The 26129-nt window shown below is 38.0% G+C and overlaps 1 protein-coding gene across 6 annotated transcripts in view; it reads left to right on the top strand.

Annotated features, from left to right (window-relative positions):
• LOC135222936 (organic cation transporter protein-like) overlaps positions 1-26129 on the top strand; it is an 81759-nt gene that overhangs the window by 10649 nt on the left and 44981 nt on the right. Inside the window, exons 1-2 of one of the 6 annotated variants that reach the window (XM_064261381.1) lie at positions 10841-10954; positions 16706-17049. The exons of 1 other annotated variant lie outside the window; for it this stretch is intronic. In XM_064261381.1, the coding sequence (XP_064117451.1) occupies positions 16856-17049 (194 nt within the window). In that variant the 5' untranslated portion in view covers positions 10841-10954; positions 16706-16855. Of the gene's footprint in view, positions 1-10840; positions 11034-11083; positions 11106-16705; positions 17050-26129 lie in introns of those variants that run through there. 4 more of the 6 variants (XM_064261385.1, XM_064261382.1, XM_064261383.1 and 1 more) reach the window with 4 other exon arrangements.

Below are 26129 nucleotides of genomic sequence, written 5' to 3'. Positions count from 1 at the left end.
CAGATGTCCCAATAGCCTTGATACTCGTTCGATGACTTTGGAGGAAAATTGTAGATAAGAAAGAGCGTGCGTTTAGAGTAATATATATATATATATATATATCTAACGAGGAAAGATCTCTAACGAGGTCAAATGACGCTCGTTTAAACAAATGGAATAAAATTAATTAAGCATGACCCAAAAAGAAACGTTAAACTATCATATTCCTCTCAAAATCATATTCAAGTAAGTACCCCGTTTTCCCTTAAATGTCCAAACATTCATAGTTTATTAATAGTCAAAATTAGTCAAGAGAAAACCCATAAGGTGACTTCGAATCCATCTGGAATAAAGAGATCATAATTATGACACCATAAAACATTAAAGTTCGTTAATAAAGAATGTGTGCCGCACCTCACTTCCCTTTCTCTAGAACTCAAGTAATTGTCACTTCAAATGTTAACGTTTTCAAAGTTTCACTCTACGTTACCTTGTCCGACGGATCTGCAACACCTCTTCTGTGGCGTGTTCCACACACTATCAATCAAATTCAGAGTCCCCCTTTGCAACCTTTCTCATAGATTATATGTCATTTTCTGTTCATTACGAACACACACACTCATCAATTGGCACACAAGAGGCATGTACGCTACATACATGAAACTCGTGATCTTCGGAATGCGTCACTGATCCCAGTTGTGCGCCAGTAAGCTTTCCTGTTTGTTTTTTCATTTCAGCATCTTCGAGGAATCCAGCGTTTTGCATTTGTCTCTAACTGGCAAGAGCTAAGGTTATCAGCCCGACTATTTAATATTATAGACTGTTACTAGAGCCTTTAAGATATATATATATATATATATATATATATATATATATATATATATATGTGTGTGTGTGTGTGTGTGTGTATACATATTGTTACGTATGAAGCTGGCCTTGAAAGGACTCCAATACGTAAACAGGAATAGTTGAGGGAAAACAAAGTGAATTACTTGAACTTACCGTAAAAAAGGATTTAAAGTGAACATTTACTCTAGAGGAAAGGTCGCCAGAAACTCAGCTAATTACTTTACAGCTATTTATTTACAAGAGGCTGCTTAACAGCCAAGGTTAAGTAAATGCAACTGGTCCCCACATGGACTAATAATATCTCTCAAGTGAATGATTGCTGGCGCAAAATGAAATTCACGTAAAAGCTGGTTTCGAAATCTTGCGGTAATGCAACACTTGCGGGCGGACAGACTTGACACGTGACTCAGGGAATCTGGAAAAGGATCCCAGATTAGACAAGATAAAAGAAATAGGACTTCTTGCACAAGTTACGATTATTCAGTTCTCTAACATTGGGGCAAAGGAACTCTAATGTTTCACTGAGGTATGCACTGAAGACTTCATTTGTCTGGGACGATCACACAAGGGGAAGCATGCGGCCATGAGGCAGTGAGAGGAAACAAAGGGATGAGTTCTTTTTGATTTAGAAGTTTGAATTGGGAAAATGGGGAGCAAATAGACAATAGGATGTAAGGAACTGGCAATATGCTGCTTCACAAGACGTACCTGGATGCCATGTTCAGTGGATCTTTGTAGAAATGCGGCCTGGCTTTGTCTCAGGTCTGGGGCTCGGGCGCACCACTAACGCCATGGATAGGCCTAAATGGAAGGCGGGTGGTTGGACATCCGTCCGAGGTCACGACTGGAGCTGACTGAGAAAGATCGCAGGTGTCTCTCATGGGTGTTGGGGGTCAGCTTAACCCCCCCCCCCCCAGGAGCAGGGCAATCCTGGAAACAGAACATACAGCCAGCAGAGGGTTCACAGGAAAAAGAGCTTAAGATATAGGCCTAATAAGTACTAGTCTGCCTACATCCTTCCCTTTGAGATACGTCCCTAAAGCTGACAAGAGTCTATTTTCTCCCTTCCAACAGGAAATGCCTACCTCTGGCCGGCTAGCTTTGGTTTCCCGCCTAAATCAGCTGATATTTGGAGGAATATGGCTGCCGTTTTACAAAGCAAAATAATGAATTAAATACTGGGTAGATGAGGCGATCGATAAACGTAGCAATATATATGTGTTGACGTTCCCTTGTTTTTCAATGTACCAATATATGTCGTGGAATTTATTGCCTATTGTGTGTGTTTTTTTTCGTCATTGTGCTTGAACCTTCATTTATATCTGTTGCGACGATATGCGCTGCATCTGTTAAAGCAAACACGTCTGACGAGACGAGAAGTTGTCTTGGGATTAGGTCTAGGAACTAAATCTAGAAATGAGGTCTAGGAATTACATAGTTTGCTAGAGAAAGCTGAGCTATGAAACTGAAGTGTTTGAGAATTGAATTTCATTTCTAGAATTTTTGCATTCATTTGACACTCGGGGTTCATTGTTAAAAAATGGGATTTTGATTTACGATAGGAAAAAATAGGATACAATACTAACCTTGTGAGCTCAAGAATAAGAATGTTTTTAACGAATACTGACCGGGAGGTGTACACTACTTCATTCATACCTCTATTGAGAACATCCCTCGAATTTATCAGGCGAATTCTTCTATGATATTTGGGTGACCAGAAATTTCGGTCCCAGAAAGTTCGGTCCCAGAAAGTTCGGTCTCAGAAAATTCGGTCCCAGTAATTATTTATATACTGACAATGAAATCGTAATCTAACTGATGAAAAAATTAAACAAAGTAAAGAATTAGAATTTTATTAATAAAAGTGTAAAAAAAAGGTATGTTTCTTCAACAAAAAAACCTATACAGTATAATATAAAATATAGCATATTGTGCACAAAATCAAGAAAATTGGGTCCCAGAATATTCGGTCCCGGAAAATTCGGTCCCAGAAAAAATACTGTAAATGCATAGAAGTTTAAAAAGCAAAAAAATATAAAGTAACAAGTTCCTTCTTATCAATAAATACATAATCGATTATTTAAGTCATACATAATATTTCATTTTATCAAATTTATCATACCCTGAAATAGGTTAATATTTGGTCGCAATTTACTTAGTTAAAGAAGAGTCCTGTCATATGTTGCTTGAGTTTTGTCCGGCAATAAAATGAAAGCTCTTGGATAAAATCTCTCATTTATGAAGGCATGAATGGTGAACAGCTGATACCATATACTTGGTGATGATTTAAATGTGCCATCCATTCCTAAAATTGATGCATTTTCCAGTTGCTGAAGACCTTCGTCGGAGGCGAAGATTAAAACCCGCTTTTCATCATCACTGCCTGTGTCGCATTGCAGGAACAAATGACCGCCTTGTAAATATTTAAAAGTATCTGGCACTTGAAATCCTGCTCGAAGAAGAGGCAATGGAGGAGCGCCAAAAGCCTTATTGCGCCAGTTTGTAATGCTTCTAGAAACCGTTTGCAACCGTGGCAATTCATATTTTGCATTCTCACCAATATTACTTGTAGCTTCGGAAATGAGCTCTCGAGTACTTGTTTCACCTCCTTCCTGCAACTTTTTCCTCAATGTTGAAATGGCGAGACGACATGATCATGACTGTTGATTGTTGAAATTATTATAGGCTCACCTGGTTTATTTTCTGTATGAACAAGAGCACAACATGTGTTACAGTTCTCACAGCGCCACAGTTTCTGTCTTGTCGGAACTAAACTTATGAAAGTTATAAACATAGTAACTTCATCAATCAATTTGTCTTTGTTTTTTTCACTTTTAAGATATTTTGCAGCCATGATGGGGTTCTTCAAACAGGAAAATTGTGCTTATCCTGGACGAAGAGTGACTAAAAACTGAGTTACAAATGTCACCGTTTCTTATATATAGGCGGTGTCAATGAATGTTAATGAAAGTACACAAATTATCTTTCTCAAATACCATTACAAGTGCTTAAAGTCCTATATGACAAAACTACCTAAAAACATCATTTACCACCACGTACCCTTTTGCTTACAGTTTGTAAACAAATCCCAGGCTCACAAAGTTCTCACGCTCTTGTTCATCTTTGTAAAATTGATCTCTAAAGCAAACGAGTCATTAAAGTTATTGATAGAAATAAAAGATTTTCATTTCTTCTAACATCATATTTTCCATATATTTATGTCTTTTTTCAGAAAGGTTATATTGGGCTTGGTTATTTAGATTTTAGAAATTTTCTGGGACCGAATTTTCTGAGAATGAGATTTCAGGACCGAATTTTCTGGGACCGAATCTTCTGGGACCGAATTTTCCTAGCACCATATTTGATGCTAGAACTCCAAGTAATGGTAGTCTGTTTGTTCGAGTCATACGTCTCTCGGTGTTGCATGTGCGCCTCTGATCGTATGCACTTTAGACAGTTGTTTTCGTTTATCCTATATATATATATATATATATATATATATATATATATATATATATACATATACATATATATATATATATATATATACATATATATATATATATATATATATATATATATATATATATATATATATACATTATATATGCATTAAGCTACAAGTATCTTTTAATATGCATATATATATATATATATATATAAATACATGCACACGCACACACATATACATATAAATATAAATATATAGATATATATATATATATATATATATATATATATATATATATATATATATATATATATATATATATATATATATATATACTATGGCATTATTTGCAAAGACTATTTTTGCTTTTGGACTGTGAATCAGTCTGCACCTCTTTTCCTCTTCATGCAAATTTTTTCAGGAATAAGAAAAAATTCACGTTTCTTTCCATTTACTTATTATGGTGGACGGGCCGTTTCCTGACCTACAGAAGACGTTTTCATGCCTGAATGACGAATTTATACATACGCAGTTTTTATCATGACATGCTGACTTAGCTGCTACGCCTAAACTTTGAAGCATGACGCCATTCAGGTGCTGAATTCTTGTTGGTCGGTCAGTCATCCGCTGCAACCAAAGTATTTCGACCACAAAATCGCGCGCTCTTATTTGAAATAACGTTTTTTTTTCTTTTTTTATTTTGCCTCGGCCGCTAGTGGTGAGCGACTGTGGTGTGGCTAAGAAAATAGAGTAGCCAGTATTAATTTTGTAAGTAATACTACAATTAGTACGTAGTTTTTTAAAAAATGTTTTAAAGCCTAGTTAATAATTTAAAAGATCCATGATAATTTGTAAATATTGTAGGTATATATTTTTGTAATATTTTGTAACATCTTACTTATGTAAGTGATATGTAATATTTTTCTAATAAAAGTCCACTGCTTGTGGCTCCTCTCCGGCCTTCCGTGTCAACACACGTGTTCAATATTTTTTTTTAGTGGTTCGCCACTTATTAGGCCAGCCACTCTCCACTGAGAATGTCCCGACTCCCGTGTGCGGGCAGCATATTAAACCAGGCGTTTGTGTGTGGTGGGGAGTTACAGGGATTAGGATGTCTCAAAGAATTGTTAGTCCATCCTAAGAGGAGACATCGTGTGCTCACTTGTCTCTAGGAGCAGGTTGTAATGTTCATTCGCAGTGTCCTAATGATTTTTTTATGTGGCTTCTCATAGGTTTCCATTGATTATAGGCTATGTCGAGCACACGAGTGTCTGTGGCAAGAGTCAGCTCACACACACACACACACACACACACACACACACACACACACATATATATATATATATATATATATATATATATATATATATATATATATATATATATATGCTGATGATGTTGCGTTGGTTGCTGATACGTGGCTGGTGCTGGTAGGTATGGTAATGAGGATGGAGACAGAGACACAGAATTTTGGCTTGAACATCAGCACAAAGAAGAGCGAGATCATGGTTGTGAGTAAGGATGATGATTGGGTGCACATGGAGGATATGACAATCAGAGGACAGGAACTCAAGCAAGTTGAGAAGTTTGTTTACTTGGGAAGTGTGGTAACAGCAGACGGGAGGCAAATTGAAGATATACAAAGAAGAAAACTAGGAGCAGCAAGAGCTTTTGAGGTTCTGAGAAAAAACGTTTGGTCGAGGCATGAAATCAGCTTGAGAACTAAGATGAGAATATTCAATGCAGTAGTACTACCAGTCCTGATGTATGGCTCGTCCACCTGGGCACTGACCAGAACAGAGGAGAAAAGGTTGGATGCTTTTGAGATGAAGCTGCTGAGAAGAATACTTGGCATTAAATGGGATGATTATGTTAGAAATGAAGACATCAGGGTGAGATTGAGGCAAAGGCCAGTCAGTACCAGGTTGAAGAGGGGAAGGCTGAAATGGTTTGGACATGTTGAGAGGATGGAAGAGAATAGAGACCCCAGGAGAGCACTGAGAGCAGTACAAATAGGAAGAAGACCGCTGGGTAGACCAAGAACGAGGTGGATAGACATAATTGTCAGGGATCTTGAGGATGAAATCCAAAACTTAGAGGAAGCGAGGGAAATGGCTCGGGATAGAGACAGATGGAGAGAAACTGTATCAGCCTTATGCCACTGGCCAGTGGCGGGAAGATAAATCTCTAAATCTAATATATAAGGTATACAGGAGCGCAGACATTAGAGGTTCAGGAGTCCATTGATATTTCACATGAAGGCCAATATTTATTATAAAACGTTTCGCACATCAACTTTGTGCATCTTCAGTCTGTTAAAAGAGAAATGCATATATTAAAAACTAAAAATAAGGATTCACAATAGTATTCATGTTAAAATGCAATAAAATGTTAAAAAAGAGAAGAAGAGCCACTGAGGTACCAACCAACTAGAATGGAAGGAAATCAAGGAATGATTTTTGAGAGAGCCAAGTCCAAGACGTTGACTATGCCAGATGTAGAGGTGAAGCCGAAGTGTTGTTATTCAATGGGGGAACCAGTCTTTTAATAATTAACGATACCAAGGTAGTTAGGTGGTCCGGGTCTTTAGTATAACCTATTATCGAGAAGTGCTGTTTCGATACATTTATTTTGCATTTGGCGGCATGATTCTTGATACTAGAAAATTCAGGATTACTAATTCTTTGACCTGTTCTATAACTGAAACCCATATGGCTACAATATCTCATCTGCAGTAATCTTCGAGTCGATCCCACGTAAGTTGCAGGGCATCCTGCGCATGTGAATTTATATACAACGTTGGATCTCATAAAGTCCTGCAAACCATCTTTAAAATTAAAAAGCGAGCCAATTTTGCAAGGATTGTTTGAGATAAGTTTAATTTTGAGACAAGGAATTTCTTGTTCTATTATTTGTGAGAGTCTGAGAGAAAACTTCGAGTTGGTTATCTATGGAATCGACGCATACATTAGTTTCAGAATTCACGACTGCAGTATATCGAAAAAAGGCGTTCACGTGATTAGCCAATAACTTCTATAGTTCTTGTCAGAAAACCTTTAAAACTAATACCATATACACACTGCTCTATAGAGCTTTGAAATACTCATCCAACTGGCAAATTTTTCATAACGAAATGGAATTTCAATAACCTTTTATCAAAAAAACTCCTATCCCAAAGACATTGTATATAATATAATTAATAAATTAGTAGGTAACTATATCCAACCACCTCCTCCGCTAATGGATGTCCCAAAGAAACGGATGTATGCGTCGATTCCATATATAACCAACTCGAAGTTTTCTCTCAGACTCACACAAATAATAGTACAAGAAATTCCTTATCTCAAAATTAAACTTATCTCAAACAATCCTTGCATAATTGGCTCGCTTTTTAACTTTAAAGATCGTCTGCAGGACTTTATGAGATCCAACGTTGTATATAGATTCACATGCGCAGGATGCCCTGCAACTTACGTGGGATCGACTCGAAGATTACTGCAGATGAGATATTGTAGCCATATGGGTTTCAGTTATAGAACAGGTCAAAGAATTAGTAATCCTGAATTTTCTAGTATCAAGAATCATGCCGCCAAATGCAAAATAAATGTATCGAAACAGCACTTCTCGATAATAGGTTATACTAAAGACCCGGACCACCTAACTACCTTGGTATCGTTAATTATTAAAAGACTGGTTCCCCATTGAACACTTCGGCTTCACCTCTACTTCTGGCATAGTCAACGTCTTGGACTTGGCTCTCTCAAAAATCATTCCTTGATTTCCTTTCATTCTAGTTGGTTGGTACCTCAGTGGCTCTTCTTCTCTTTTTTTAATATTTCATTGCATTTTAACATGATTACTATTGTGAATCCTTATTTTTAGTTTTTAATATATGCATTTCTCTTATAACAGACTGAAGATGCACAAAGTTGAGGCGCGAAACTTTTTATAATAAATATTGGCCTTCATGTGAAGTATCAATGGACCTCCTGAACCTCTTATATATATATATATATATATATATATATATATATATATATATATTACAAATACCAGAGTTCGACAGAGATTTGTAAGCTCGTAATCGGTATCAACTTATAACCTCACTTGTTGGCCGAGTCGATAATGTCACTGCAAGTCCTCATTTCTCCTCTGTCTATCCAAAATTGTTATCAACTAAAAAATTCCCCTTCGGTTAACGAATGTGAAAATATATTTATTCCGTGGTAGAGCGAATTGAATATTGAGGAACATACATTTATAGCTTAATGCATGTAGATGAATCCAGGTGATGTGATAAGAATTCATAATGTGGCTACGTGCGGCAAACGTTCGACTTGGTTGACTTCGTGGCAGAGGGGGTTGGATATCGATGCTAATTACAACACCTGAGTTCGACAGAATTTTGTAAGCTCGGAATCGGTATCAACTTATAACCTCACTTAATGGCCGAGTCGTTACACTGCAGTCCTGATAAAATTCTCCTCTGTCTATCCGCTGGTTCGAACCCACGGGAGGACGAAATTAATATCAACTAAAAAATTCACCTTCGGTTAATGTATATGAAAATATATTAATTCGAAGGTGGAGCGAATCGGATATTAAAGGACATTTGTAGCTTAAAATGCATGAATATGAATCACGGTGTGTGTGATAAGAATTCATATATATAATATATATATATATATATATATATTTATATATATATATATATATGTATACTGGAGGATCGGAGCATCTAGAACGCCGCTATTCTGCTGGTCTATTCGTGGTATATATATATATATATATATATATATATATATATATATATATATATATATGTGTGTGTGTGTGTGTGTGTGTGTGTGTGCGTGCGCGTGCGCATCAGTATTATAATAAAAATTGCCTTAGATGAACATCTCGCGAAAACTCCACAAAACAATAAATGCATCCACTCATTAAGATAATAGAATATTTTAGATACGCATTGCGCTGTCCTTATTTACGGTTTTAAAAACCGCGCTGAATTGAAAAACTTCCCGGAATAGAACTATACGGGCTGCTCTATGAGCAAGAGCCCGTGCTGCCATGAGGCCAGCTTAATCTACAACAACAACAACGACATAGCTTGAGTAGGAAGGCGTTTTATTCCCCGCGAGTGTAGTACGAGGTGGTACTACTCCAGCGAGTGTCCTACAGCCGAGGGAACTTCTGAAAAGGCAAGCGAAAGTTTTCACCGTACCATGATTATTACTGACTACCCATGGTTATTTAAAGCTGGCACGATCATTTCACACTCTTTCTGGTTTTCTCCAAACTACGTCAGTAGAGTCCAGAAGTCTACACCAGGACAGTCCATTCAGTCTCCAACGAAATGGTTCAAGCCTCCATTAATTTCCCATTGACATTTGCCGGGCTTATTAGGTTTATTGCACTTTAAAGAAACTGCTAATTTGAAACAAACTGATTATTAGAAAGTGTCTGCATTATGCCCTCTGCCACTTTTCCTAGATTGCTGCCTGATTCACAATCGTATAAAAGAAAATCAACGAAGATCCCTTGACAATAACAGTAATTAATATGAGTAAGTTGGCTTGTGTTCTCAGGCTGCATATGAAAAGGAATGCATGTCCTGGAATATGCAACCAGTGACTTTATTGGATATATAACATCACTGCTTCATTTATTATGCTACAGCTACGTTAGGTTAAATACATTTTAGCAAAATCTATGGGAAGTTAACAGTGGCTCATAAAATATATTTCTCTTTATGAATGAATAGATACTTTGGATGGGTCTAAGAGCATTTGTGTGCCATTAAAAAAAAGAAAAAGAAAGAAAGAAACCGTAATGGTACCAGTTGATCCTGCCAGATCACAGAGTTGTTGATAAACTAGCAATTGTCGCTGAAACAACCGCTCATATGACCCCTGCTTTATCACAGTTTCGTTAGGCTTTATCAGCATCACTTGGGGAACATTGATTGGATGCCATCACTAGCGCAAATATAGAAAAGCCAGATGCTATGGATAGAAGTAGAGGTTAGTAGACAATACGATTGCATATGGCAACTGTATGGAAGGCGTAAAACTACGTCTAACATGTTGAGAAAACAAAAGTGTAGTACGACCAGATAGAGTTCAAACCACCCTGGGGTGAGGGAGGGTGGTTGCGACAGGTACGCGTTGTCAGTTTATCTGGTCAGAAAGGATGTCTTTCAAGAGTAATAATGACGAACTGACAACAAGTGCAACAGTAGAAAAAGTATACTAAACTATAACAAAGTACATGCGAAGTAGCATGAAATACCGTAAAGAAAGTGGAAGTATTAGAACTAAAGATAATAAAGCAACAGCGGAAAACGAAACGATAAAGAGCCAATGATGAACCAAAATAATGAAGTTAACGTCTGCAACTTGCAGCGACTAAATTTCGCCTAGGTAAAAATTTTATGATGAAAAGCCAAGGTCGCAAGATTGAAGTGCAGATGAGTGTCCAGTCACTCTCATCATTGTTCCGTCTCTCTTAAAATTAGACTTAGCAAAAGCCGCCGCCCCGCTGAAATCCAGCGTGTGACCGTCAGCCACAGTATGCTGGAAGCAACCCAAGAAACCCCAACTCTCCTCCAACACTCCATCAACTCTCCTCCAACACTGACTCAACTCACTTCACCTGTTGCTCGAGCGTTGGTTGGTGTGTGTTTTGCGCGCACTGTGCTCCCGCTGTTTGTGACTTTTGTAACGAAATTTATAAGTGTAACCTTGGGAAAGTTGTACGCACCATTTGGTGATTATTTTGGTTTACCACGTGGATTTATCCGAGACAAGTGTTGTATACCTTCAGTGTAAGAAAGATGATCAAAAGTGGCCACATTTTATGTCAGTAATATCTCTTGTGATTGAACGAATGACGCGGATTAAACACATGCCGAATTGTAAAGTATGTTTTGGCAACTTCATGAGTAATTTAGATTCGATGTAGGTGTGGCCTAAAAGTAAGTCAAAGTGACCTAGACCCATAATAGCCAATGCGTACTTTATACTTTATTACTTTACCGCGTGGCCGTTCCGATCTAGTATATCATTATGTGGTTTTGTAAAACGCTTTTTATTGTTCTAAAGGGCCCACAATAATACAAAGTGTTAAAGAGTCCGTGTATAATTTTTAAGACTACAAAAAGGTTTCGAACCCTTCCCTGGGTTCATCTTCAGTCCAAATGAACAAATAGTTACAACTACGGTTTTCATTCATAGGCGTAGTCTATCATTCATTACAAATCTCTTAATGTCCAACGTTTATTAGACCGATGACCTTGTACTGGGGCTACCTGGGCTATCGGGGAAAACCGCTGGAGCCAATCTTCCTAGTCTACTTTGGCAGCTGGACGGCCTTCAGCTAAAGATTCTCACTTCCATCTTTAACACAAGCATACTAATCACAATTAGTTTTGTATTTTATATGCATTGTGCTCGGAACGTTAACTGCTTTAAAAAAAAAAAAAGTTAATATAGCTCCTCTGAATGTCACAATATTTTCTTATTGCAAAAAAAAAAAAAAAAAAAATTTTCCTGATGCAATATCCCCATGAGTCATTTCCAAGGAGCTTTGGGCCGCAGATGGTTATTTTTTCTATCAATTATTCATACGATGAACCTTATTCAAATGGACCAAGCCCACAGGACAAGTGACCTGAATTTCAAGCTTCCAAAGAATATGGTGCCCAAGAAACCATTAGCTGATCAAGCTGGCGAAAGCTTCATGTATTTAACTGTATACTACTACATACTACTGTGGACGTTATTTTTCCGTTTAAGATCACGAGAAAGCGAAGATATCAAATGGTATGGTGCTCGTTATCAAGTAAGAGTAAGATCCGAATTAAATTTAAACCAATTAGTGAACTTGTTGCTAGTTAAGAACGCTGCAATTTAATCCTCCCACATTAAGCTTAACGCAGTCACGTGGGACAGCAGTAATTCGTAATTTCAATTCGTGTCTTTACGTTACGCTTTAAGAATATATATATATATATATATATATATATATATATATATATATATATATATATATATATATATATATATATATATATATTAGCGAACACCGAGTAGAAACGAATGATTACATTCAGGCCATTCTCTCATGATTCCAGTGTAAGTGAATTACTATACTCTTTTTTTTTTTTCCATCTGTCCATCCGCCTGTGGTGTTTTTGTATGGTAACACTGCATCTCGGGCTTTAGATAGTTGCATTCAGCTTACATTCAACGATTATAATAATATCCTATTTCGAATATTAACGGTGTAATTCGCATACAGTAAATTATTAAAACACTTTTCAGTTGCAAATGTACACCCAGATATCCTTTTATTTACCTAAAACTTACACATTGCGTTACTATCTAAAGCCCGGGACGCAGTGTTACCATACAAGAACACCACAGGCGGATGGACAGATGAAAAAAAAAACAGAGTATAGACACACACGCACACACACACACACACACACACACACACACACACATATATATATATATATATCATATATATATATATATATTCTATATATATATATACATATATATATATTAATATATTATATATATAAATATATAAATACACATACAACTACAATATATATATTATATATATATATATATATATATATTATATAAATACACTACATAGATACATATATATTACATATATATTAATTATATGTATATATATAATTATAATTATATATATTTATTAATTTTATATATATATTCGTAATGAGACAGTGACCTATTTGTGTGTGCATGCACAATATATTTATTTATTTATTTATAATCAAGATGTTCGATCCTTCTCCATCCTTGTTTATGTGATTTTTACTATTTTTGCTCAAATGCATCAGTGTATGGTAAATTAGCATAATACAGCAACAGCGAGGTGCGTAACCTTAGCTTGTAGGCACAGTGTAAAAGGCCCGGTAGACCGCCCACCATTAGATAGGCCTAGTCCCTTCTTCGTGTCAACGCAAGAATAAAGTCCGTAGAAAGACTACATCAAGTAAATGCTGTTTTGAACAGCCGTTCGATAGTAGCACTGAACAAGGTTACGTTCGTCATTGAACGGAGTTCTCAGATGCACGTTTTTTTTATATATATATTATATGTAATTAATAATAATCGATGCAGTATTTAAAGTGAAGTTACTTCATTTTAAACGCTAATCAAATTAGGATGTCGTGGAGAAGCTGATGCAGATATTTATAATCACACAATGAGTTAGTTTTTCCATCAAACCTAACCAAATGGAATTGTTAAAAAACAAACACAAAAATCCTTTTTTATTTTACAAATTCAACATAAAATGTTAAAAATCTCGGTTCGTGATGACCTCTCTGGGATTGAAATTGTCTCATATTCCAGATCCCATCGAAGTCGGTTATAAACGGTAAAAAAATGAGGGGATATGAAAAAGGGGGGTTAACGCCCCCTTAGAAACGGCCCTAGAATTTCGGATTTTGACGAAAACCTTCCTTTGGGGGTGGGAGGAGGGGAGTCTATGGTAACGATTTGGTAGCCCAAGTTGTCAACTCCAAAAGTTGAAAAAAAAAAAAAAATGAGGGGATATGAAAAAGGGGGGTTGTGACCCCCTTAGGAGCGGATATCGAATTTCGGATACTGACTAAAACCTTTCTGTGGGGGGAGGGGAGTCCATGGTAAAAAATTGGTAGCTCCAAATTTCATAGTCTGGGAGTGCATAGCGAACAGACAAACGGACTGACAGTAAGAAATTGCCTTATATATATAATATATATATATTATATATATATATTATATATCTATATATATATATATATATATAATAAAGATATATATTATATATACATATATATTATATTATATTATATATATATATTATATAGATAGATAGATAGATAGATAGATAGATGTAGATAGTTGTTGAACCTTGAAATTTCAAATTTGATAAGCTGACTTTGAATCCCTTCTCAATCGTTGCATCAAGCGCCTCAGTGACGTGGTCGGTTTGGTCTTGGCCTGCCACCTCGGTGGCCGCGAGTTCAATTCTCGGGCATTCCATTGAGGGGTCAGAGATGCGTATTTCTGGTGATAAAAGTTCACTTTCGACGTGGTTCGGAAGTCAGTCACGTCAAGCCGTTGGTCCTGTTGCTGAATAACCACTGGTTCCATGCAACGTAAAACCACCAAACAAACAAACAATCGATGCATCATTCTAATTGAAATGATCATAGATTCAGGCTAGTCTCATTACCTTCTGTTCCTTCTTTCGAGCAAACACCACATTCTCTGGAAGCCTGAATTTCAAGTCAGTGGCCCCTGTGGTGGGCTTGTTCCATATGAAGAGGGTTCATCTTCTGAATAATAATAATAATAATAATATAATATTCTTTCCGCGTTGGTTTGTTTTGCATGTAAGACCGAAATTACTTGCATAAATATATATAAGTAGTCCTCGACAATGAAATTAATTGAAGAAAATGAAATGAAAAGCTGATTAGATATTGAAAAATGGAAACCGTGAGGTCGGGCAGAATGTTTTTTTTTTTTTTTTTAATCAAATTTCGTCGCGAGTATTATTTTATAGACCTTGGATTTCAAAATAAAAACTTCATCACGAGCTTTTTTTTAACATTTAAGACACCTGCATAAATAAAACAATTGATCTTGCAGTGTTCCGTTGTTACTTCAACGTTTCTAAACCGATATCTGTTGATTTTAGGTCCGTCCGCACTTTTTCCTGTCCGCCCTCAGATCTTAAAAACTACTCAGGCTAGAGAGATGCAAATTTATATGCTGATCATCCACCCTCCAATCGTCAAACATACCAAATTGCAGCCCTCTAGCCTCACTAGATTTTATCTTATTTAAGGTTAAAGTTAACCATAATCTTACGTCTGGCAACGAGAGAGGCTAGGCCACCGCCGGGCCGTGGTTAAAGTTTCATGGGCCGCGGCTCATACAACATAGATCTCTTTTCGGAGGCCTTGATTATACGGAGTACAGAAAACTCGATTTCTGTGACGCATTTTTAAAAATTTGTTTGTAACGATAATGTATCAAGAATATCCGTTTTGATAGTGTAATGAAATTAGTTAAAGTAACAATTTTGAATTCATGAATAATGTAGAGTATAATTGCTGCTTGCAATGGAACTTGATTGATTTTATCAGGGATTTTGACAGTTTGATAAAGGCCGATCTAAAAGTAGTAAAGAAATGTGCTTTAATTTATATTTATCATTCAGTTTCCGTAAATGATATTTTGTTTTTTATTGAGGTGTATGTTGCTTTTGTATACTGTTTCCGTCATTATACATATTTTGAATTTTGTCTCATCGTTGAGAATGATTATCATTTATTTTGTACAGTAATTTCTCTTCATAATTGCTGCCCCATCTATAATTAACTGGTTTGACAAAGGCTTCTCAGCGATGGTGTCATTTCCTGTAAGATAACAGAATACGTTAAAAAGCTTTTGTGGTTTCTTCACTTCTTTTAAATTTTAGGAAAAATTTTAAAAACCTGTAAACATACTTAAGCTGAACATTGACTGGCCTAGACCCGAACTTGAATCGTAATACTTCTAATGATTAAAACTTTTTTATATATTTTTATTTATGCAAATCATGACACTTTTGACTTGAAGTTCGATTTTTTCCCTTTAATTTGAATTTCCAGACAGATTGCGTAATGAACCTTATAACAAATAAGCTCGTATACAACGGTTTTAGTTAACTAATTGGATAATTCGTCGTCATTTTCTGTTCGAAGCAGTTTCTACAGTTAAGATTGTACACCGACTTAGTAGCTTTAACATTCTGGGATTCCTGAGTCATCAAATGGAAAGAAGTTCTAATTAGTCATAGGAGTAGGGTAACATTCCATGTAAGCCTAATATTTTAGGAGCGACGCATTGAGCGCTGCCGTCTGTCTGAGCAAGTCCGACGAGATACTATAGGTGAAATCGGGACTCAAGTACCGCCTTATCAGCGAGTGCGGGGAGCCCGCTGGCCAGAGTCAACTAGACTTTAGAAGAAATCACTTGGAAACCCGTGAAACGAGTTGGTTTGGGTGGTAGGGTTTGTGAAAGATGTCTATTGTAATAAGTCATTTTCACCCCGTTTGTGATGTCATAGAAAACGGATGAGGGTGCAACCGGAAGTTAGTGTGACGTGTGTCGTTTTCTCTATTTTATTTATTTTGCTTTCTTTGCGTCCTGTTAATGATTGAAACCGATGCTCGAAATATTATCCGTGAAGTTTTATTATTGAATAAGTGGGGCTGGGATTATGACTGCTATGATTTTCTTAAAAATAGATTTTTGTCGTTGGCCGAATTTGCATCGGCTGATAAGATGATGAAATAGGTATACTTTCGCAAGTGTTTTCCTACATATTCTTACGTCATTTTAGTGCTATGATCTACGAATACTCCAACAGTGTGACAACAACTCCCGCGAGATACGAATAATCGCGGCTTCCTATAGAACGGCTCTCCTAACTGTAAAATTCGAGTGCGACGCGAAGTGAAAGATAATAAGAAATTGAGTGTTTTTCGCCAATATGACTTCTGAAGAAAATGCCCCCGAATCAAAAAGACCTTCCAATGGGATGAATTACGAGGCAATAAACGACATCTTGGGTCACATGGGGAAATACCAACGCTATGTCTTCTTTCTTGCTTGCTGGGGTTCGTTTATGCCCGCCATGGTGGTCGTTGGCATGACCTTTCTGGGAAATTCCAGCATGGATAAAAGGTAAGTCCCTCTCCTATTAGTGCGGGTTATACGCATGTGTGATATATGTATAAATACAGGTATAATCACACGTGATATATATATATATATATATATATATATATAATATATATATATATGATATATATGTATATATATATATATATATATATATATATATATATATATATATATATATATATATATATAATGCAAGAATTCATTATAATACGGGTATGCTTATGTATATAAGTGTTAGGAAGGTTAAGCTTACCCGTATTATAATGGGCAATTCATGCATATATATAATATATATCTATATATAATATATATGTAATATATATATTGTGTAAGAATTTTTGTTGTACTACGGTTAGGCCTACGTATGAGTGTCAGGGATATTAAGCAAATTAAAAGGAAAAATTTTAACCTGAAAAAGGAAAACTTTGCATTTATGTTGATGAAATATACCACCATTAAGCTCTTTTAAACATAATTTCCGCTAATATATGCAAAAATGGAAATAATCTCGTTAAATTTGTAATAAAGTGAAAGGCTTGGTAGTGACTATTATTATTTTTCATTTGTGATCTTAATTGCAAAATTGCCAGAAAATCATATTTAATTTTGTAGTAATTAGTATTTTTTCAAATGTTTTTTATCAGTGTAATCTGTATAATGCTGAAACTGTTTGAATACGGATTAAGATAAAATTTGGTTTCATTAAATGTTTGCTTTACTCGTTTTCTGTGAACATTGCTTACTTTAAACCATTGAGGTACAGTACAGTGCATACTTATAAAAATTTTAACAGCAATGAAACAAAAATCTCTCATTCATCCATATAATCATATAAGCAATGAAATATAATAGTATACAAATAGACAGCATATTGTTTGTAGTTGATAGATGGCAAAAATTTATGGAGTAGAGGACGTGGGTCTATACATAATGCAGAGGGTGGCGTGGATCTAAACATAATGCAGAGTGGGGCGTGGTCTATACATAATGCAGGGCGTGGGTCTATACATAATGCAGATGGGGCGTGGTCTAAACATAATGCAGATGGGGCGTGGTCTAAACATAATGCAGATGGGGCGTGGTCTATACATAATGCAGATGGGGCGGGCCGTCTAACATAATGCAGATGGGGGCGTGGTCTAAACATAATCAGAATGGGGCAAGGGTGTTTTATAATTAATGCAGAGGGGGGTCGGGGTGGGCTAAACATAATGCAGATGGGGCCGTGGAGCATCATGCAGAGGGGGTCGTGGGTCTACAAATGCAGATGCGTGGGTCTATTACATAAGAGATGGGGCAGGTCTTACATAATGCAGAGGGGCGTGGTCTAAACATAAGGCAGATGGGGCGTGGTCTAACATAATGCAGATGGGGCGTGGGCTTATAAATAATGCAGAGGGGGGTCGTGGGTCTAAACATAAGCAGATGGGGCGGGTCTATACATAATGCAGTCGTGGGTCTAAAAATAATGCAGATGGGGCGTGGTCTATACATAATGCAGAGGGGGTCGTGGGTCTAAACATAATGCAGATGGGGCGTGGTCTAAACATAATGCAGATGGGGCGTGGTCTATACATAATGCAGAGGGGGTCGTGGGTCTAAACATAATGCAGATGGGGCGTGGTCTATACATAATGCAGATGGGCGTGGTCTAAACATAATGCAGAGGGTGGCGTGGGTCTAAACATAATGCAGATGGGGCGTGGTCTAAACATAATGCAGAGGGGGTCGTGGGTCTAAACATAATGCAGATGGGGCGTGGTCTATACATAATGCAGAGGGGGTCGTGGGTCTAAACATAATGCAGATGGGGCGTGGTCTATACATAATGCAGATGGGGCGGTGGTCAAACATAATGCAGATGGGCTGGTCTAAACATAATGCAGATGGGGCGTGGGTCTAAATACATAAATGCAGAGGGGTGGGGCGTTGGGTCTAAACATTAATGCAGGATGGGCGGTGGTTTGGTATACATAATTGCATAATGGGGCGTGGTCCTAAAGGGGGATAATGCAGCATGGGCGGGTCTAAACATAATGCCCAGCATGGGGCGTTGGTCTATACATAATGCAGATGGGGTCGTGGGTCTCTAAACCAATAATGCAGATGGGGCGTGGCTATACCATTATGCAGAGGGGGGTCGTTGGGTTCTAAACATAATGCAGATGGGGCGTGGTCTAATAACATAATGCAGATGGGGCGTGTGGTCTTATACATAATGACCAGAAGGGGCGGTTGGTTTCTAAACATAATGCAGATGGGGCGTGGTCTAAACATAATGCAGATGGGGCGTGGTGTGGGGGTCTATACTATGCAATTCGAGGGGGTCGTGGGTACTAAAAATAATGCAGATGGGGTGCGTGGTCTAAACAGTAATAATGCAGAGGGGCTGGGGTGTGGTTCTAATAACATAATGGCCCAGATAGGGGTCGTGGGTCTAAATCCATAATGTAAGATGGGGTGTGCGTGGTCTTCTCTAAAACATAATGCCAGATGGGGCGTGGTCTATACATAATGCATGAGGGGTCGGTGGGTCTAAACATAATGGCAAGATGGGGCCGTGGGTGGTCTATTAAAATAATGAGATTGGGGCGTGGTCTAAAACATAATGCAATGGGGTGGGCCGTGGTCTAATACATAATGCAGAGGGGGTCGTGGGTCTAAACATAATGCCAGATGGTGGGGCGTGGTCACTATATACATGCAGAGGGGTGCGTGGGTCTAAACTAATGCAGATGGGCGTGATCTATACTAATGCAGATGGGGCGATGGGTCCTATACAATAAATGCGATGTTGCGTGGTGTCTAAACCTAATGAAAATGGGGCGTGTCTAAACTATAATGCGATGGGAGCTTGGTCTAATACATAATCAGAGGGGGTCATGGGTCTAAACAATAATGCAGATGGGGCGTGGTCTACATAATGCGGATGGGGTTGTCTAACATAATGCAGAATGGGAGCGTAGTCTATGCAATGCAGATGGGGCGTGGTCTAACATAATGCAGATGGTGCGTGGTCTATACATCATGCAGAAGGGTGTGGTTCCCTAAACAAATCAGATGGGGGTCGTGGTCTTATACTATGCGATGGGGCGTTGTGTAAACATAATTCAGTAATGGTGTGCGTGGTTCCTATACATAATGCAGAGGGGGGTCGTGGGTCTAAACCTATGCATATGGGGCGTGGTCTATACATAATGCAGATGGGCGTGGTCTATAACTACATGCAGATGGGGCATGGTCTATGACATAAATGCAGATGGGGCGTGGTCTAAACATAATGCAGATTGGGACGTGGTCTAAACAATAATGCAGATGGGGTAAAACGTGGGGTCTATCACATAATGCAGAGGGGGAAAAAAAAAGCGTGGGTATAAACATAATGCAGATGGGGCGTGGTCTATACATAATGCAGAGGGGGTCGTGGGGCGGTCTTAAACATAATGCAGATGGGGGTGGGCGTGGTCTATACTAATAAGCAGATGGGGCGTGGTCTAAAACATAATGCAGATGGGGCGTGGTCTAAAACAAACGCAGATGGGGCGCTAGTCTATAAAAACCATAATGCAGAGGGGGTCGTGGGTCTAAACATAATGCAGGGGATGCGGGAGTGGTCTAATACTATAAAGCAGATGGGGCGTGGTAAACTAAACATAAACGCAGATGGGGCGTGGTCTAAAAAACTAATGCACACGGGGCAGTGGGGTCTAGACAAAAATAATGCAGAGGGGGTGTGGGTCTACATAATGCATATGCGAGGGGTATAACAATAATGCAAAGAGGGGGTGGGTAGTGGGTCTAAACATAATGCAGATGGGGCGTAAAGGTCATACATAATGAAGAGGGGGTCAGAGTCGTGGGGTCTAAATACATAATGCAAGATGGGGTGCGTGCGGGTCTTACATAATGCAGAGGGGGTCGTGGGTCTAAACATAATGCAGAGGGGGGCGTGAGTCTAAACATAATACAAAAGGGGACGCAAGCCAAAAAAATTTCAAGAACCACTTGTTTACGTTGTCTCTAGAACGTTAATATTTGTCATATTTTTGCATGGCGCATTTCTTTGTGTTTTATATGACATCAGCGATAATATTACAAAATTTAAATATTATGCGACTTCTTTTTCTTAACTATTTGCACATTTTGTACATAGTTTTCGAAATACAACATTTTGTGAATAGTTTTCGAAATATACTCTTATGTTATTTCAATAGTTATTGGCGGTGGTTCTTGCCTTTCCCTCATTTTCGGAGTCATTCTTATCTACCGTTATTTGGTCCTTCCATGATTCCCTGCTTATTTGTCTTATTGCAGCTTATAGACTTCTTGTTCTTACGTGTCATGCACTTTAGACTAGCGATGTCTTTATTCTCCTGGAAAGTATGTTAGAATTTTCAAATCTTTGCAATTCCTTGGGCAACTCACTGAATACTTCTGATGCCGTTTATTTAGAAGTATTTCCTAACATATTTGTTTCATCTTTGCTTCATAAACTTGTCCAGTCTCAGTTTCTGTCATAGGCCCCTGCACTACTATGTGAATAGCTATTTGTGTACGCTTAACAGTATTGATACTGAACATCTCGAGGTCTAGAGAGTATACTATGCTCTCCAGACCTTGGAACATCTGTTCTTGATACATTTTCTGAGGTAATTTGTCATAGAGAACACTTGTAGTAAAGCGATTTCTGTTTTGTTCACATCCAGTTATTGATGTCCAGCATTCTGTAACTAGGATTTCCAAGATAGATCTTCATGGCTTTGAAATGAGTGAATACTAAAAATTGCAAATGAGGTGATGAGAGATCAGTGGAGTTCTGTGAAAGTGGACACACAGGAGAGACACGAGTGGTGTAATATTACTGAAGCCTTTTGCGTCACGCTGCTCTGGAGGCAATATGGATAATGACCAGTGATTAATTCACCAGTCACAAGGTCGTGTTAAGCTACGTGCCAAAGAAAATATCACCCAAAATGAACTTATTTTCATTTTTATTATATATACTATTATCTCCAGACATTGAGGCACTATACAAAGTTTCATCTTACATCAGGTTCAAAGAAACTACTCTCATTATATTGTAGACATCATTTAGTGTGCCGGAGTCCTTTGTTGACCTTTCCCTCAACCAAGTGGCTAAATTCCCTACGATCTGTGAGTCCCATTCAGATCCTCCATCCCTGAGCCTTTGTGCTCTTTCTTCCTTGTACAGGAATAGTCCTTTTGGCCTCGGCAATTGGCCTCGGCAATTATCTGGTTGCACAAAGTCCCTCATCCGGGCGAATGTCATTGTCCGATGTCTGATTTGCCTGTGTTCTTAAGAAACAAAGTTTCCGCACAATTTCCTCGACTTTACGTAATACCCATCGAATTCTTATTATCAACACAGAAACTGGAAGTATGCAATTATTTTGTTGTTTAGTGGCGCATTCCCTGCTGCCGAAAGCAAGTTAAGGGATACTTGGCAAATCTTGTGGGCGAGAGGTTAGTTGTTGCCACGAATGGGGAAAGTAAGTAACTCGTCTGTCCCTAGGGAAGATAGCAGTATGGTAAGAAGGTGGGAAGCTGCCATTTGTTTCTGAAAATGTGTTAGGCACCCCCAACTCATGGACTCTTAATGAAGGGCCTCCCAAATTTATTTTGTGATGGCTGGTCCCCATGTTGGTGGAGCAATTGCTGACCCGATGCCCAGTCTTGGGGACTTGGAATAACTATATATTCAGGTTTTCTGGAAAACTGGTTTTTTCATAAAGCAGGAGAGATCTCTTTTGTATTTTTAAATTATAATAAGTGGATGTTTGTATGAACGTTTAATGATTGGCGGTGTTTTATTTCTGTATATTTACTTTAAGCAAATACCGTATTATTTTCAACGTCGATGACCTTAGTTGCTGTGACGCCACACAAATCCAACGGAAGATAATTTCTGATAAAATCTTCCTCGGATTTTCTTAGCAATTCTCCAACCCCTTTAGGTAACATATAGGGGTAAATTTCTTCAGAAATTCGGCTCTGCTGGGTAGTCCATGGTTCACGCCAAACCTTCTACTCTCACAACATACACCAAGGGTCCATGCTGGTATAAATAGGCCCAGCTTATCTAAGGCAATCAACCTTCAGAAGTTCAGTGTACAGATGATAAGGGTTAAAAGGCAGACATACTAGTCAGCTCTCACCTTTGCTGCTGAAACTCTCACCTTAGCGTCAAAAGTAGGCACCCCATCTTAAGTCAGAAGTGTGGTTTCTCACGCTTTTCCGTTTATTTGATCATTAAAAAAAAATAGATTCTGTCTTGACCGACATGGAAACGTTAGTGTCACACTGGTCCATTTGTTCGTGTGTTTTCTCGCTAAGCAGATAAGAGAGGGTTATCTTGTGTGAGATAATATGTCCCACTTGCCTGATAAGCTGTTTGGACCATGTGGAATAAGTGACAGGAAATCTCATCATATTATGTAAATCAATTGAAGTCCCCTGATAAGCCAATATAAGCCATTTAGATCAAACAATGTTATTCAGAGCTTTTATTTCCACATGTAGAGTTTCGCCTGGTACTATAGTAGATTCACACCAACCATGCATTTGACGTCTAGGCCCGTCCCTTACGACGCTCCTGATTGGCTGTTGATAAGCCAATCACAGGGCTGGAAACTCTCGGTCTCTCTCGAGAGAGAGTTCACGTAGGCAGGATGTATGTTCCACCTCTCTTGAGGGATACGTCTTTCAGGAGAGGTGGAAATATACATCGTGCTTATGTGAACTCTCTCGACAGAATGAGAGTTTCCAACCCTGTGAGTGGCTTATCAACAGCCAATCAGGAGCGTCGTAAGGGACTGGCCTAGACGTCAAATGCACGGTTGATGTGAATCTACAATAATACTTGAAGGCAGCTAGGAAAATGAGGTACAGCTTTTTGGCTTACATATATTGTGAACAAAAGGAAAGCTCAACCTGATTTTTTTTTTTATTGTTCATTCATGGCAAACGTTCTCCTTCATGCATTCATTTCCTGTTTGAAAATAACACTTGCCATGGAAGCAAGCTGGTGTTTGAGGTTGCCTTTTTCTGACTGGCTAAATGAATTCAGTCCGGGATTGAACATTTAGTGTTTTTCAGATCAAGGCATCTTGTTTATCGAGTCTGTGTAGTAAGAAAATGTCAAATTATATGGCTATGGCTATCTAGAACATTGGTACTAAAGAAATAAGTAAAAATAAAGACTCAGTTTCTGCCTTGGAAGCCATACACTACTTGAAAACTGTTTTGTTCTTCAGTACAGAAAAACACTTTGAATAGAATTATATTTTCTTCATTCGTAATTTCTGTTCTGAATGAATAGACACGTAACTGGTAAGAATAAAAAAAAAATCCGAGACTTCAATAGTACAATAGACGCTAAAACCCTGCTGTTTATGTCGTCATGCCGTTTTTCTTGGCTGGTGTTGATACGTGATGTTGACTTGTTTGAGATATGACTAGATGACCGCATGAAAAGCTGTTATATCTTGTTGACATATATTTAAAAAAAAAACAATTGATTCACAGCGCCCTTTCTCCATTACGTTTTCTTAGTAAAAAGGCCATTGTTACACACAGACAATGATAAGCGTCTCAGTGGCCTGATCGGTAAGGTCTTGGCCTGCCACATCGGTGACCGCGAGTTCGATTCTCGGTTATTCCATTGAGGTGTTAGAGATTTGTATTTCTGGTGACTGAAGTTCACTCTCGGCATAGTTAGGAAGTCACGTAAAGCCGTTGGTCCCGTTGCTGAATAGCCACTGGTTCCATGCAACGTAACAACACCAGACAAACAAACACCCCGACGATGATTCCGTTTTCTTTGCAGTTAGGTGGTTTAAAAGTTGCCAGAAAATAAAGTTAAAACCTCGTAAAACCACCAAGTACACACATCGAAACAAAGAAATATGAAGCAAGGAAACAAATGACGCGATCTGCGTAGGGCAGATGCACGCGTGACTTGCAGTTCCCAAGGTTAAGGGAATACTAAGTTAAGTGATATTTATATATTTTTTTTAGTTTAAAAATGCTACGGGTGTTCAAGTGACAAACTTAGCAATCAACAATACGATTCCAAATATACAGAATCTGAATTCTGCAATAAATATTCTACAGGTACAAGAGACATAGAATAGTGTAGGAAGAGCGAGTTAGAAGAGATGGCGAATAAGAGGAAGGTGATAAAGTTTAATGGAAACCAGGAAGATGTATGATTAAGTGCTTGAAATAAATGGTGATAGAATGGAAGCAGTTAGTCTTTACGGGTATTTCTGGAGAAAATCTATGAAATAGTAGTCCCATGCGGAGTGGTCAAGTCGTCAACATTATTATGTGACACGGGTGTAATATATATATATATATATATATATATATATATATATATAATATATATATATATATATAATCTATATATATATTAGACTTATTCGGAGTTAACATTTGTAAAAGCACGTACAGGGCAACCAGATGCCATCATTACACATTTTTTTTTCTTAATAACAAGTTACTTCGGGGATTCCCGCTTGACTCGCCAAGCGCTTCCTAGTGTGATGAATAGAAATGAGCGTAGTGAGAACAATGCTATCTTTAGCGAACTTGCTTTAGTACTTTCCCAAACTCCAAGCGCCTCGACTCAACAGGCAGTCTCTGTCATAGTCCTCTTATTCTTGCTTCTGGATTGTTTTTCTCAAGGCCTATGAATGTTCAGGGTCGTTTACACTCTCTCTCTCTCTCTCTCTCTCTCTCTGCGTTTAGTGCGGGTGCGAGACTAAAGATGGTTCTAACAGTTTGGTAAGCAGCTCCCGTCCTTGACAAAAAGTGTTATTTCTCCGATATGATTTTTTTTTTTTTTATATTTATGGAGGAGGTGTACACCGATCGTCCTCTGTTTTCGGTTCAGTTATTTTCATGCGCTGTCTGTTTTTTGGGCGAGCGAGAAGACAAAGGCCGGATAGGCTTTCATACCTCCAATACGTGACTATGGCAATATATTCCTTTATTTTTACGTTGATTTTTACTTCAGATAATGTTTTCGTACCGCAGAGACGTGACCTTGCAAATAA

The sequence above is a fragment of the Macrobrachium nipponense genome, chromosome 8 (assembly GCF_015104395.2).
Source record: "Macrobrachium nipponense isolate FS-2020 chromosome 8, ASM1510439v2, whole genome shotgun sequence".
Classification (NCBI taxonomy): Eukaryota; Metazoa; Arthropoda; class Malacostraca; order Decapoda; family Palaemonidae; genus Macrobrachium; species Macrobrachium nipponense.
This window is presented reverse-complemented; position numbering and strand designations above follow the sequence as displayed.